The sequence below is a fragment of the Oncorhynchus gorbuscha genome, linkage group LG01 (assembly GCF_021184085.1).
Source record: "Oncorhynchus gorbuscha isolate QuinsamMale2020 ecotype Even-year linkage group LG01, OgorEven_v1.0, whole genome shotgun sequence".
Lineage (NCBI taxonomy): Eukaryota > Metazoa > Chordata > Actinopteri > Salmoniformes > Salmonidae > Oncorhynchus > Oncorhynchus gorbuscha.
Window position 1 is genome coordinate 120,058,580 of NC_060173.1, and position 12,715 is coordinate 120,071,294.

General features: G+C 44.8%; 1 protein-coding gene across 2 annotated transcripts in view; it reads left to right on the forward strand.

Moving 5' to 3' along the window:
- LOC124036130 (collagen alpha-2(VI) chain-like) overlaps nucleotides 1-12,715 on the forward strand; it is a 44,657-nt gene that overhangs the window by 2,299 nt on the left and 29,643 nt on the right. For both annotated transcript variants that reach the window (XM_046350338.1, XM_046350415.1), the window contains exons 2-13: nucleotides 2,804-3,023; nucleotides 4,186-4,473; nucleotides 6,936-7,099; nucleotides 7,199-7,316; nucleotides 7,850-7,935; nucleotides 8,383-8,403; nucleotides 8,542-8,607; nucleotides 8,734-8,787; nucleotides 8,958-9,002; nucleotides 9,097-9,123; nucleotides 9,243-9,269; nucleotides 9,401-9,445. In XM_046350338.1, coding sequence (XP_046206294.1) covers nucleotides 2,822-3,023; nucleotides 4,186-4,473; nucleotides 6,936-7,099; nucleotides 7,199-7,316; nucleotides 7,850-7,935; nucleotides 8,383-8,403; nucleotides 8,542-8,607; nucleotides 8,734-8,787; nucleotides 8,958-9,002; nucleotides 9,097-9,123; nucleotides 9,243-9,269; nucleotides 9,401-9,445 — 1,143 coding nt within the window. In that variant the 5' untranslated portion in view covers nucleotides 2,804-2,821. The remainder of the gene's footprint in view (nucleotides 1-2,803; nucleotides 3,024-4,185; nucleotides 4,474-6,935; nucleotides 7,100-7,198; nucleotides 7,317-7,849; nucleotides 7,936-8,382; nucleotides 8,404-8,541; nucleotides 8,608-8,733; nucleotides 8,788-8,957; nucleotides 9,003-9,096; nucleotides 9,124-9,242; nucleotides 9,270-9,400; nucleotides 9,446-12,715) is intronic.

The following is a 12,715-nucleotide window of genomic DNA, read 5'->3' on the forward strand; positions in this document are numbered from 1 at the left end:
AAACCCTACCCTAGCCCTAATCTTAACCCTTATCTAAACCCTACCCTAGCCCTAATCTTAACCCTTATCTAAACCCTACCCTAGCCCTAATCTTAACCCTTATCTAAACCCTACCCTAGCCTTAATCTTAACCCTTATCTAAACCCTACCCTAGCCCTAATCTTAACCCTTATCTAAACCCTACCCTAGCCCTAATCTTAACCCTTATCTAAACCCTACCCTAGCCCTAATCTTAACCCTTATCTAAACCCTACCCTAGCCCTAATCTTAACCCTTATCTAAACCCTACCCTAGCCCTAATCTTAACCCTTATCTAAACCCTACCCTAGCCCTAATCTTAACCCTTATCTAAACCCTACCCTAGCCCTAATCTTAACCCTTATCTAAACCCTACCCTAGCCCTAACTTTAATCCTTATTTTAACCCTACCCTATCCTAACCTTAAACCTTAACCCTACCCTAAACTCATTCATGAGTGTTATTGACAAATGTCAATAATAAAAACATGGTCCTTCAAGCAAAAACCTGATTATGAATTTATAAGAAAGTTGTAAGTACAGAGTTTGTGACAGGAACTATGTGATCTTATTACAGTATTATAGACACTATGACCTGGGATTTACTATGATCTATGTAGAAGAACCCCTTACAGTATTATAGACACTATGACCTGGGATTTACTATGATCTATGTAGAAGAACCCCTTACAGTATTATAGACACTATGACCTGGGATTTACTATGATCTACTATGTAGAAGAACCCCTTACAGTATTATAGACACTATGACCTGGGATTTACTATGGTCTATGTAGAAGAACCCCTTACAGTATTATAGACACTATGACCTGGGATTTACTATGATCTACTATGTAGAAGAACCCCTTACAGTATTATAGACACTATGACCTGGGATTTACTATGATCTACTATGTAGAAGAACCCCTTACAGTATTATAGACACTATGTCCTATGTTATACACTATGTTATATACACTGTGAAATAACACATATGGAATCATGTAGTAACCACAAAAGTGTTAACAGCTCTGTGTGCAACATCTGTGTCTTAATATCTGTGTCTTAACATTACTGTCAGATGAGAAACATCTGTGTCTTAACATTACAGTCAGATGAAAAACATCTGTGTCTTAACATTACAGTCAGATGAAAAACATCTGTGTCTTAACATTACAGTCAGATGAAAAACATCTGGGTCTTAACAGAAACATCTGGGTCTTAACAGAAACATCTGTGTCTTAACATTACTGTCAGATGAAAAACATCTGTCTTAACAGTACTGTCAGATGAGAAACATCTGTGTCTTAACAGAAACATCTGTGTCTTAACAGAAACATCTGTGTCTTAACATTACAGTCAGATGAGAAACATCTGTGTCTTAACATTACTGTCAGATGAGAAACATCTGTGTCTTAACAGAAACATCTGTGTCTTAACAGAAACATCTGTGTCTTAACAGAAACATCTGTGTCTTAACATTACAGTCAGATGAGAAACATCTGTGTCTTAACATTACTGTCAGATGAGAAACATCTGTATCTTAACAGAAACATCTGTGTCTTAACAGAAACATCTGTGTCTTAACAGAAACATCTGTGTCTTAACAGAAACATCTGCGTCTTAACATTACTGTCACATTAAAAACATCTGTGTCTTAACATTACTGTCAGATGAGAAACATCTGTGTCTTAACAGAAACATCTGTGTCTTAACACTACTGTCAGATGAGAAACATCTGTGTCTTAACATTACAGTCAGATGAAAAACATCTGTGTCTTAACATTACTGTCAGATGAGAAACATCTGTGTCTTAACATTACAGTCAGATGAAAAACATCTGTGTCTTAACATTACTGTCAGATGAGAAACATCTGTGTCTTAACAGAAACATCTGCGTCTTAACATTACAGTCAGATGAAAAACATCTGTGTCTTAACATTACAGTCAGATGAAAAACATCTGGGTCTTAACAGAAACATCTGGGTCTTAACATTACTGTCAGATGAAAAACATCTGTCTTAACATTACTGTCAGATGAGAAACATCTGTGTCTTAACAGAAACATCTGTGTCTTAACAGAAACATCTGTGTCTTAACATTACAGTCAGATGAGAAACATCTGTGTCTTAACAGAAACATCTGTGTCTTAACAGAAACATCTGTGTCTTAACAGAAACATCTGTGTCTTAACAGAAACATCTGTGTCTTAACATTACAGTCAGATGAGAAACATCTGTGTCTTAACAGAAACATCTGTGTCTTAACAGAAACATCTGTGTCTTAACACTACTGTCAGATGAGAAACATCTGTGTCTTAACATTACAGTCAGATGAAAAACATTGTGTCTTAACATTACTGTCAGATGAGAAACATCTGTGTCTTAACATTACAGTCAGATGAAAAACATCTGTGTCTTAACATTACTGTCAGATGAGAAACATCTGTGTCTTAACAGAAACATCTGTGTCTTAACATTACAGTCAGATGAAAAACATCTGTGTCTTAACATTACTGTCAGATGAGAAACATCTGTGTCTTAACATTACTGTCAGATGGGAAACATCTGTGTCTTAACAGAAACATCTGTGTCTTAACATTACAGTCAGATGAGAAACATCTGTGTCTTAACATAAACATCTGTGTCTTAACATTACTGTCAGATGAAAAACATCTGTGTCTTAACATTACAGTCAGATGAAAAACATCCGTGTCTTAACATCACTGTCACATGAAAAACATCTGTGTCTTAACTAACTTCCCTCTCTATTATCTCCTTCTCCAGGCCTGGAGGAACACGGCTATGAAATCAGTGGCTGTGTTAATGTGCTGCCTTGCAGCGACCCTTTCACAACAGCCTGGAAGACTAGACCCACATAATGATCCAAAAATTCACGAAGGACCAGGACCCCACACTCACACTCACACAGAAATCATCACCATCATACGCAATTGGACCCACGAAGATGTCCATCCTCCACCCCCTCCTCCATCCCCCTGTAATGGTATGTCTTTTAGAGCCCTGTCTGTGACCATCCCCATGTGATGGTAAGTATTTTAGAGCCCTGTCTGTGACCATCCCCCTGTGATGGTAAGTCTTTTAGAGCCCTGTCTGTGACCATCCCCCTGTGATGGTAAGTCTTTTAGAGCCCTGTCTGTGGCAATCCCCCTGTGATGGTAAGCCTTGAAAAGCCTTGTCTATGACCATCCCCCTGTGATGGTAAGTCTTTTAGAGCCCTGTCTGTGGCAATCCCCCTGTGATGGTAAGCCTTGAAAAGCCTTGTCTATGACCATCCCCCTGTGATGGTAAGTATTTTAGAGCCCTGTCTGTGACAATCCCCCTGTGATGGTAAGCCTTTAAAAGCCTTGTCTATGACCTATCCTATCTTAAATGTATAACATGGCTACATTGACACAAATAATAAAAACACATTGAATTTAAAAAAAAACAATTAGAGTAAAAATTACAACATGGCTATGTACAGGAAGAACCAAGTAATAACATGGCTATATACAGGAAGTACCAGGTAATAGCATGGCTATATACAGGAAGTACCTGGTAATAACATGGCTATATACAGGAAGTACCTGGTAATAGCATGGCTATACACAGGAAGTACCAAGTAATAACATGGCTATACACAGGAAGTACCAAGTAATAACATGGCTATATACAGGAAGTACCAGGTAATAGCATGGTTATATACAGGAAGTACCAGGTAATAACATGGCTATACACAGGAAGTACCAGGTAATAACATGGTTATATACAGGAAGTACCAGGTAATAGCATGGCTATATACAGGAAGTACCAGGTAATAGCATGGCTATATACAGGAAGTACGAAGTAATAACATGGCTATATACAGGAAGTACCAGGTAATAGCATGGTTATATACAGGAAGTACCAGGTAATAACATGGCTATACACAGGAAGTACCAGGTAATAACATGGTTATATACAGGAAGTACCAGGTAATAACATGGCTATATACAGGAAGTACCAGGTAATAGAATGGCTATATACAGGAAGTACCAGGTAATAACATGGCTATATACAGGAAGTAGATGTCCTCTGTCTTCCTGTAGAAGTGACTGAGTGCACTATGTATTGAATAGGGTGCCATTTGGGAAACAGATAATATGATGTCCTCTGTCTTCCTGCAGAAGTGACTGAGTGTCCCATTGACTTGTACTTCGTGATGGACTCCTCTGAGAGCATCGCCCTGCAGCAGCCCCCTCCAGGAAGTCTGGTGAAGAAGGTGGCAGATTGGACGAGGGAGTTTGCCCTGAGGCTCCGGGAGGAGGTGTACAACAGACAGGTGAAAATCAGCTGGTTTCTGGGGGGACTCCACTTCTCCCAGACACAGGAGCTCATCAGTGAGATCACCAGCAGAGAAAACTTTGTCAGGAAAATGGATGGTATTGACTGGTTAAAGTCTTACCTGGGTAAAGGTAAGATCGCCAAGACTCATTTGCATGCTTCTTCTTCATGGATCTAGCCTTCTGTTGTTTTCTTCCATTGAATATGTGACTCCGGGATGTTATTGATCTGTACTGTAATGTGTTGAGAGCCTGTCAGTCATCATGTCATTGATCTGTACTGTCAGTCATCATGTCATTTATCTGTACAGTCAGTCATCATGTCATTGATATGTACTGTCAGTCATCATGTCATTGATCTGTACTGTAATGTGTTGAGAGCCTGTCAGTCATCATGTCATTGATCTGTACTGTCAGTCATCATGTCATTTATCTGTACAGTCAGTCATCATGTCATTGATATGTACTGTCAGTCATCATGTCATTGATCTGTACTGTAATGTGTTGAGAGCCTGTCAGTCATCATGTCATTGATCTGTACTGTCAGTCATCATGTCATTGATCTGTACTGTCAGTCATCATGTCATTTATCTGTACAGTCAGTCATCATGTCATTGATATGTACTGTCAGTCATCATGTCATTGATCTGTACTGTCAGTCATCATGTCATTGATCTGTACTGTAATGTGTTGAGAGCCTGTCAGTCATGCCATTTAGCAGACGCTTTTATCCAAAGCGACTTACAGTCATGTGTGCATACATTCTACTTATGGGTGGTCCCGGGGATCGAACCCACTACCCTGGCGTTACAAGCGCCATGCTCTACCAACTGAGCTACAGAAGGACCACGTCATCATGTCATTGATCTGTACTGTCAGTCATCATGTCATTTATCTGTACAGTCAGTCATCATGTCATTTATCTGTACAGTCAGTCATCATGTCATTGATCTGTACTGTCAGTCATCATGTCATTGATCTGTACTGTAATGTGTTGAGAGCCTGTACAGTCAGTCATCATGTCATTGATATGTACTGTCAGTCATCATGTCATTGATCTGTACTGTCAGTCATCATGTCATTGATCTGTACTGTAATGTGTTGAGAGCCTGTCAGTCATCATGTCATTGATCTGTACTGTCAGTCATCGTGTCATTGATCTGTACTGTCAATCATCATGTCATTGATCTGTACTGTAATGTGTTGAGAGCCTGTCAGTCATCATGTCATTGATCTGTACTGTCAGTCATCATGTCATTGATCTGTACTGTAATGTGTTGAGAGCCTGTCAGTCATCATGTCATTGATCTGTACTGTCAGTCATCATGTCATTGATCTGTACTGTAATATGTTGAGAGCCTGTCAGTCATCATGTCATTGATCTGTACTGTCAGTCATCATGTCATTGATCTGTACTGTCAGTCATCATGTCATTGATCTGTACTGTCAGTCATCATGTCATTGATCTGTACTGTAATGTGTTGAGAGCCTGTCAGTCATCATGTCATTGATCTGTACTGTCAGTCATCGATCTGTACTGTCAGTCATCATGTCATTGATCTGTACTGTCAGTCATCATGTCATTGATCTGTACTGTCAGTCATCATGTCATTGATCTGTACTGTAATGTGTTGAGAGCCTGTCAGTCATCATGTCATTGATCTGTACTGTCAGTCATCATGTCATTGATCTGTGCTGTCAGTCATCATGTCATTGATCTGTACTGTCAGTCATCATGTCATTGATCTGTACTGTCAGTCATCATGTCATTGATCTGTACTGTCAGTCATCATGTCATTGATCTGTACTGTAATGTGTTGAGAGCCTGTCAGTCATCATGTCATTGATCTGTACTGTCAGTCATCATGTCATTGATCTGTACTGTAATATGTTGAGAGCCTGTCAGTCATCATGTCATTGATCTGTACTGTCAGTCATCATGTCATTGATCTGTACTGTCAGTCATCATGTCATTGATCTGTACTGTCAGTCATCATGTCATTGATCTGTACTGTAATGTGTTGAGAGCCTGTCAGTCATCATGTCATTGATCTGTACTGTCAGTCATCGATCTGTACTGTCAGTCATCATGTCATTGATCTGTACTGTCAGTCATCATGTCATTGATCTGTACTGTCAGTCATCATGTCATTGATCTGTACTGTAATGTGTTGAGAGCCTGTCAGTCATCATGTCATTGATCTGTACTGTCAGTCATCATGTCATTGATCTGTGCTGTCAGTCATCATGTCATTGATCTGTACTGTCAGTCATCATGTCATTGATCTGTACTGTCAGTCATCATGTCATTGATCTGTACTGTCAGTCATCATGTCATTGATCTGTACTGTCAGTAATCATGTCATTGATCTGTACTGTCAGTCATCATGTCATTGATCTGTACTGTCAGTCATCATGTCATTGATCTGTACTGTCAGTCATCATGTCATTGATCTGTACTGTCAGTCATCATGTCATTGATATGTACTGTCAGTCATCATGTCATTGATCTGTACTGTCAGTCATCATGTCATTGATCTGTATAGTACTGTGTACCCTGGGCATATGACAGATAAACATTGATTTGATTTGAGGTACCTACACTGACTGTGCCCTGGACAAGATGACCGAGGAGATGCAGCGCCACGACCTCCGGGGACACAACTCTGTCCGCTTCGCTGTGGTGGTCACTGACGGTCATGTGACTGGCTCCCCCTGTGGGGGGATCAAGGTGTCTGCAGAACGGGCTCGAGACCAGGTAAGAGGGACAGACACAGGAGAGGGTTTTGTTTTTAGCCTTTTAATCAGTGATGTTACTGTCATTCATCTCCTGAGATTGTTTATTTGATTTGACCAGCGCATCAGCCTGTTCTCAGTAGCTGCCTCCAAAGTGGTGGAGGAAGCAGGGATGGAGCTGATCGCTAGCTCGCCTGCGGGGGTCTACCGTTCCAACTACATGGCTGTCAATGTCACAGGTGTTTAACCTAACAAGTCATTTCATTGGTTACTTAATATATGCCATTTAGCAGACGCTTTTATCCAAAGCGACTTACAGTCATGTGTGCATACATTCTACGTATGGGTGGTCCCGGGGATCGAACCCACTACCCTGGCGTTACAAGCGCCATGCTCTACCAACTGAGCTACACAGGACAGTACATGTGATTCTAACTCTGTGTATTTATAGTCCAGAGGCATGGTGGAGCCCAGGGTTTTTAGCATGTGACTGCTTTGTGGATAATGGAATTGTTTGAGCTATGGAGATGTTGAGAAAATGGACGTCTACCTCTTGGGCTGCATCACTTCCTGTACACATTTACATGGTCTTGGTTTGTTTTGTTTGTTGGTCTGATTTAAACTAGCATAGTTGTTAGAGTTCAAAAGTCAGATCAATTATATTTATAGAAACTAAAACATTGAACAAAAAATGGGAACTGGAATGTGTTTGAAACTAAATCAATGTCGAAAAATGTCCTTTTGTTTTCTGCCTCTGTGCTGCTCAACCCAGACCTTAACACCTGTCACAGTCCACCATGTCACACCCCCACTGGGAGAATAGTCACATCATCCATCAACCAAATTATCAACACTATGGTGATTATATGTAGTGTTTTATCCAGCTTTGAATATTCATGTCTGAAGCATTTTCTATTACCATTTATCTAGGGCTGTCAAACGTTTTGCAATTAATTCTAAAATTCAGAATTTGCTCAAAATGAGTTATAATTGTAAGATTTTTCATTCAAAAAACATACAAAATATTGACAACTTGATTTTTGTCTATAAGTAGGAAAATTGGGATATCCCATTTTATTTCATCTAAGTCGTACGTACGTACGTAGCATTGTAGATTTGAGTTGTATAGATGTATTGTCAATGCTTTCAGACAGTGCGATTCATCTGAGCTGAAAAGACAAAGTTAACGAGTTAACTGAATAACCCTGACAGCCCTAGATGTTCCATGTATATTCTATTTTTGGTACCATTGTTCCTCCCCCAAAAATGTTTTATTGAAGTCTTTTTGTTTGTCCTTCTCTACAGAAATATCAAGCATATTTGCAGGTAACTAAGAGTTATTCTCAGGGATGCAGTCAGAATCTGTAACGTGACGTTTCTAGGCCTTTCTATCAAACTGATCTTCATTTTCCTGCTGTGAGATGTTGTTTGGTTCACAAAGTTTTTAATCCATCATTACTCCAGTGCTCCAAACTCCAGTGTCTGGAGCTTCCAGGCCCCCCTGGTCTGAAGGGAAACCCAGGACTAAAAGTGAGCTTCTTTGTTAATAATAAGTCAAACATCTGAGATATTTACAAGAATGAAATGTGTTTATTCATGTTTGTTTTATGAACAGTTTGTTGTTAATGTTTATTTTAAAGTATCTGTATATTTTAGGGAACGAAAGGAGGAGTTGGACTTGCTGGCGCTAAAGGGACCAAGGGCAAACAGGTGGACTGGGCGTTCTGACCACGGAAACACAGACAAGAGAACCTAGACATTTATAAATATATATATTTAGACATTTATAAATATATATATTTCCATGTTTGGTTGTTGTTGAATGACATATTTTCTTCCACAGAATGTAGATGATAGTGTTGTTATTATTTGTGCCACAGGGGGACTCTGGTATTGAAGGTGCAATCGGTGCCGCAGGTCACAAGGTTGGTGTCCTCTCTAACCAATACTGATATTCACCTCACAGTGAATATTCACCTGACTATTTTAACAACCCGTCTTCTATTTGCTTCTGTTTAGGGTGCGATTGGTCTGAAAGGTGAAAAGGTAAGAAGAACTAAACATTATTCTAGTAAATATCACGTGTAAATCTTACATGAGATATGCTTTTTTTGAATCGTTTTAAACGAGACATTATTTGATGAATGGATTTCATCTTTCCCCAGGGTGAATTTGGATCAGATGGAACCAAGGTAAACTACATGATTGACTCTGACAGTATACAGTACGTTCTGTGTGTGTACAGCTACACCGTTTAGTTATGGCTCGCTGGATATGCTTACTTTCATCTTTAACACACTCTGAATGACCTCTCAATCACCAGGGAGCGTCAGGAGGACATGGCAGGAATGGAACGGATGGGCAGAAGGTAAGAGACCATCACTAGGTGCTGCAACGCTTTCCCTTGAACAGTAACAGGGGACAAGGGGAGCCCTGAGACTGAAACAGGAGCCCTGAGACTGAAACAGGAGCCAAGGGGAGCCCTGAGATTAACAGGAGCCAAGGGGAGCCCCGAGACTGTAACAGGAGCCAAGGGGAGCCCTGAGACTGAAACAGGAGCCAAGGGGAGCCCTGAGACTGTAACAGGAGCCAAGGGGAGCCCTGGGACTGAAACAGGAGCCAAGGGAAGCCCTGAGACTGAAACAAGACCCAAGGGGAGCCCTGAGACTGAAACAGGAGCCAAGGGGAGCCCTGAGACTGTAACAGGAGCCAAGGGGAGCCCTGAGACTGTAACAGGAGCCAAGGGGAGCCCTGAGACTGTAACAGGAGCCAAGGGGAGCCCTGAGACTGTAACAGGAGACAAGGGGTGCCCTGAGACTGAAACAAGCCAGGGGAGCCTGAGACTAAAACAGGGAGGGGAGCCCTGAGACTGAAACAGGAGCCAAGGGGGGCCCTGAGACTAAAACAGGGGCAAAGGGGGGCCCTGAGACTGTAACAGGGGCCCTGAGACTGTAACAGGAGCCAAGGGGAGCCCTGAGACTGTAACAGGAGCCAAGGGGAGCCCTGAGACTGTAACAGGAGCCAAGGGGAGCCCTGAGACTGAAACAGGAGCCAAGGGGAGCCCTGAGACTAACAGGAGCCAAGGGGAGCCCTGAGACTGTAACAGGAGCCAAGGGGAGCCCTGAGACTGTAACAGGAGCCAAGGGGAGCCCTGAGACTGTAACAGGAGCCAAGGGGAGCCCTGAGACTGTAACAGGAGCCAAGGGGAGCCCTGAGACTGTAACAGGAGCCAAGGGGAGCCCTGAGACTGTAACAGGAGCCAAGGGGAGCCCTGAGACTGTAACAGGGGCCCCGAGACTGTAATAGGAGCCAAGAGGAGCCCTGAGACTGTAACAGGAGCCAAGGGGAGCCCTGAGACTGAAACAGGAGAGGGGAACAGGAGCCAAGAGGGGAGCCCTGAGACTAACAGGAGCCAGGGAGCCCTGAGGAGCCCTGAGACTGTAACAGGAGCCAAGGGAGCCCTGAGACTGGAGCCAAGGGGAGCCCTGAGACTGAAACAGGAGCCAAGGGGAGCCCTGAGACTGTAACAGGAGCCAAGGGGAGCCCTGAGACTGAAACAGGAGCCAAGGGGAGCCCTGAGCATGTAACAGGAGCCAAGGGGAGCCCTGGGACTGAAACAGGAGCCAAGGGGAGCCCTGAGACTGAAACAGGAGCCAAGGGGAGCCCTGAGACTGTAACAGGAGCCAAGGGGAGCCCTGAGACTGTAGCCCTGAGACTGTAACAGGAGCCAAGGGGAGCCCTGAGACTGAAACAGGAGCCAGGAGCCAGGAGGGAGCCCTGAGACTGTAACAGGAGCCAAGGGGAGCCCTGAGACTGTAACAGGAGCCAAGGGGAGCCCTGAGACTGTAACGGGAGCCAAGGGGAGCCCTGAGACTGTAACAGGAGCCAAGGGGAGCCCTGAGACTGTAACAGGAGCCAAGGGGAGCCCTGAGACTGTAACAGGAGCTGAGACTGTAACAGGAGGGGAGCCCTGAGACTGTAACACGAGCCAAGGGGGCCCTGAGACTAAAACAGGAGCCAAGGGGGCCCTGAGACTGTAACAGGAGCCAAGGGGAGCCCTGAGACTAACAGGAGCCAAACTGAGACTGAAACAGGAGCCAAGGGGAGCCCTGAGACTGAAACAGGAGCCAAGGGGAACAGGAGCCAAGGGGAGCCCTGAGACTGAAACAGGAGCCAAGGGGAGCCCTGAGACTGAAACAGGAGCCAAGGGGAGCCCTGTAACAGGAGCCAAGAGCCCTGTAACAGGAGCCAAGGGGAGCCCTGAGACTGTAACAGGAGCCAAGGGGAGCCCTGAGACTGTGAGACTGTAACAGGAGCCAAGGGGAGCCCTGAGACTGTAACAGGGGGGGCCCTGAGACTGTAACTGTAACAGGAGCCAAGGGGAGCCCTGAGACTGTAAGCCAAGGGGAGGAGCCGGAAGGGGAGCCCTGAGACTGTAACGGGAGCCAAGGGGAGCCCTGAGACTGTAACAGGAGCCAAGGGGAGCCCTGAGACTGTAACAGGAGCCAAGGGGGGCCCTGAGACTGTAACAGGAGCCAAGGAGAGCCCTGAGACTGAAACACGAGCCAAGGGGGGCCATGAGACTAAAACAGGGGCCAAGGGGGGCCCTGAGACTGTAACAGGAGCCAAGGGGGGCCCGGAGACTGAAACAGGAGCCAAGGGGAGCCCTGAGACTGAAACAGGAGCCAAGGGGAGCCCTGAGACTGAAACAGGAGCCAAGGGGAGCCCTGAGACTGTAACAGAAGCCAAGGGGAGCCCTGAGACTGTAACAGGAGCCAAGGGGAGCCCTGAGACTGTAACAGGAGCCAAGGGGAGCCCTGAGACTGTAACAGGAGCCAAGGGGAGCCCTGAGACTGTAACAGGAGAGGGGAGCTGAGAGGGGAGCACTGAGACTGTAACAGGAGCCAAGGGGAGCCCTGAGACTGTAACAGAGAGCCATGAGACTAAAAAGGGGCCAAGGGGGGCCCTGAGACTGTAACAGGAGCCAAGGGGAGCCCTGAGACTGAAACAGGAGCCAAGGGGAGCCCTGAGACTGAAACAGGAGCCAAGGGGAGCCCTGAGACTGAAACAGGAGCCAAGGGGAGCCCTGAGACTGTAACAGAAGCCAAGGGGAGCCCTGAGACTGTAACAGGAGCCTGAGACTGTAACAGGAGCCAAGGGGAGCCCTGAGACTGTAACAGGAGCCAAGGGGAGCCCTGAGACTGTAACAGGAGCCTGTAACAGAAGGGAGCCCTGAGACTGTAACAGGAGCCAAGGGGAGCCCTGAGACTGTAACAGGAGCCAAGGGGAGCCCTGAGACTGTAACAGGAGCCAAGGGGAGCCCTGAGACTGTAACAGGGGCCCGGAGACTGTAATAGGAGCCAAGGGGAGCCCTGAGACTGTAACAGGAGAAAAGGGGAGCCCTGAGACTGTAACAGGAGAAAAGGGGAGCCCTGAGACTGTAATAGGAGCCGAGGGGAACCCTGAGACTGTAACAGGAGCCAAGGGGGGCCCTGAGACTGAAACAGGGGCCAAGGGGGGCCCTGAGACTGTAACAGGAGCCAAGGGGAGCCCTGAGACTGTAACAGGAGCCGAGGGGAGCCCTGAGACTGAAACACGAGCCAAGGGGGGCCCTGAGACTGAAACAGGGGCAAAGGGG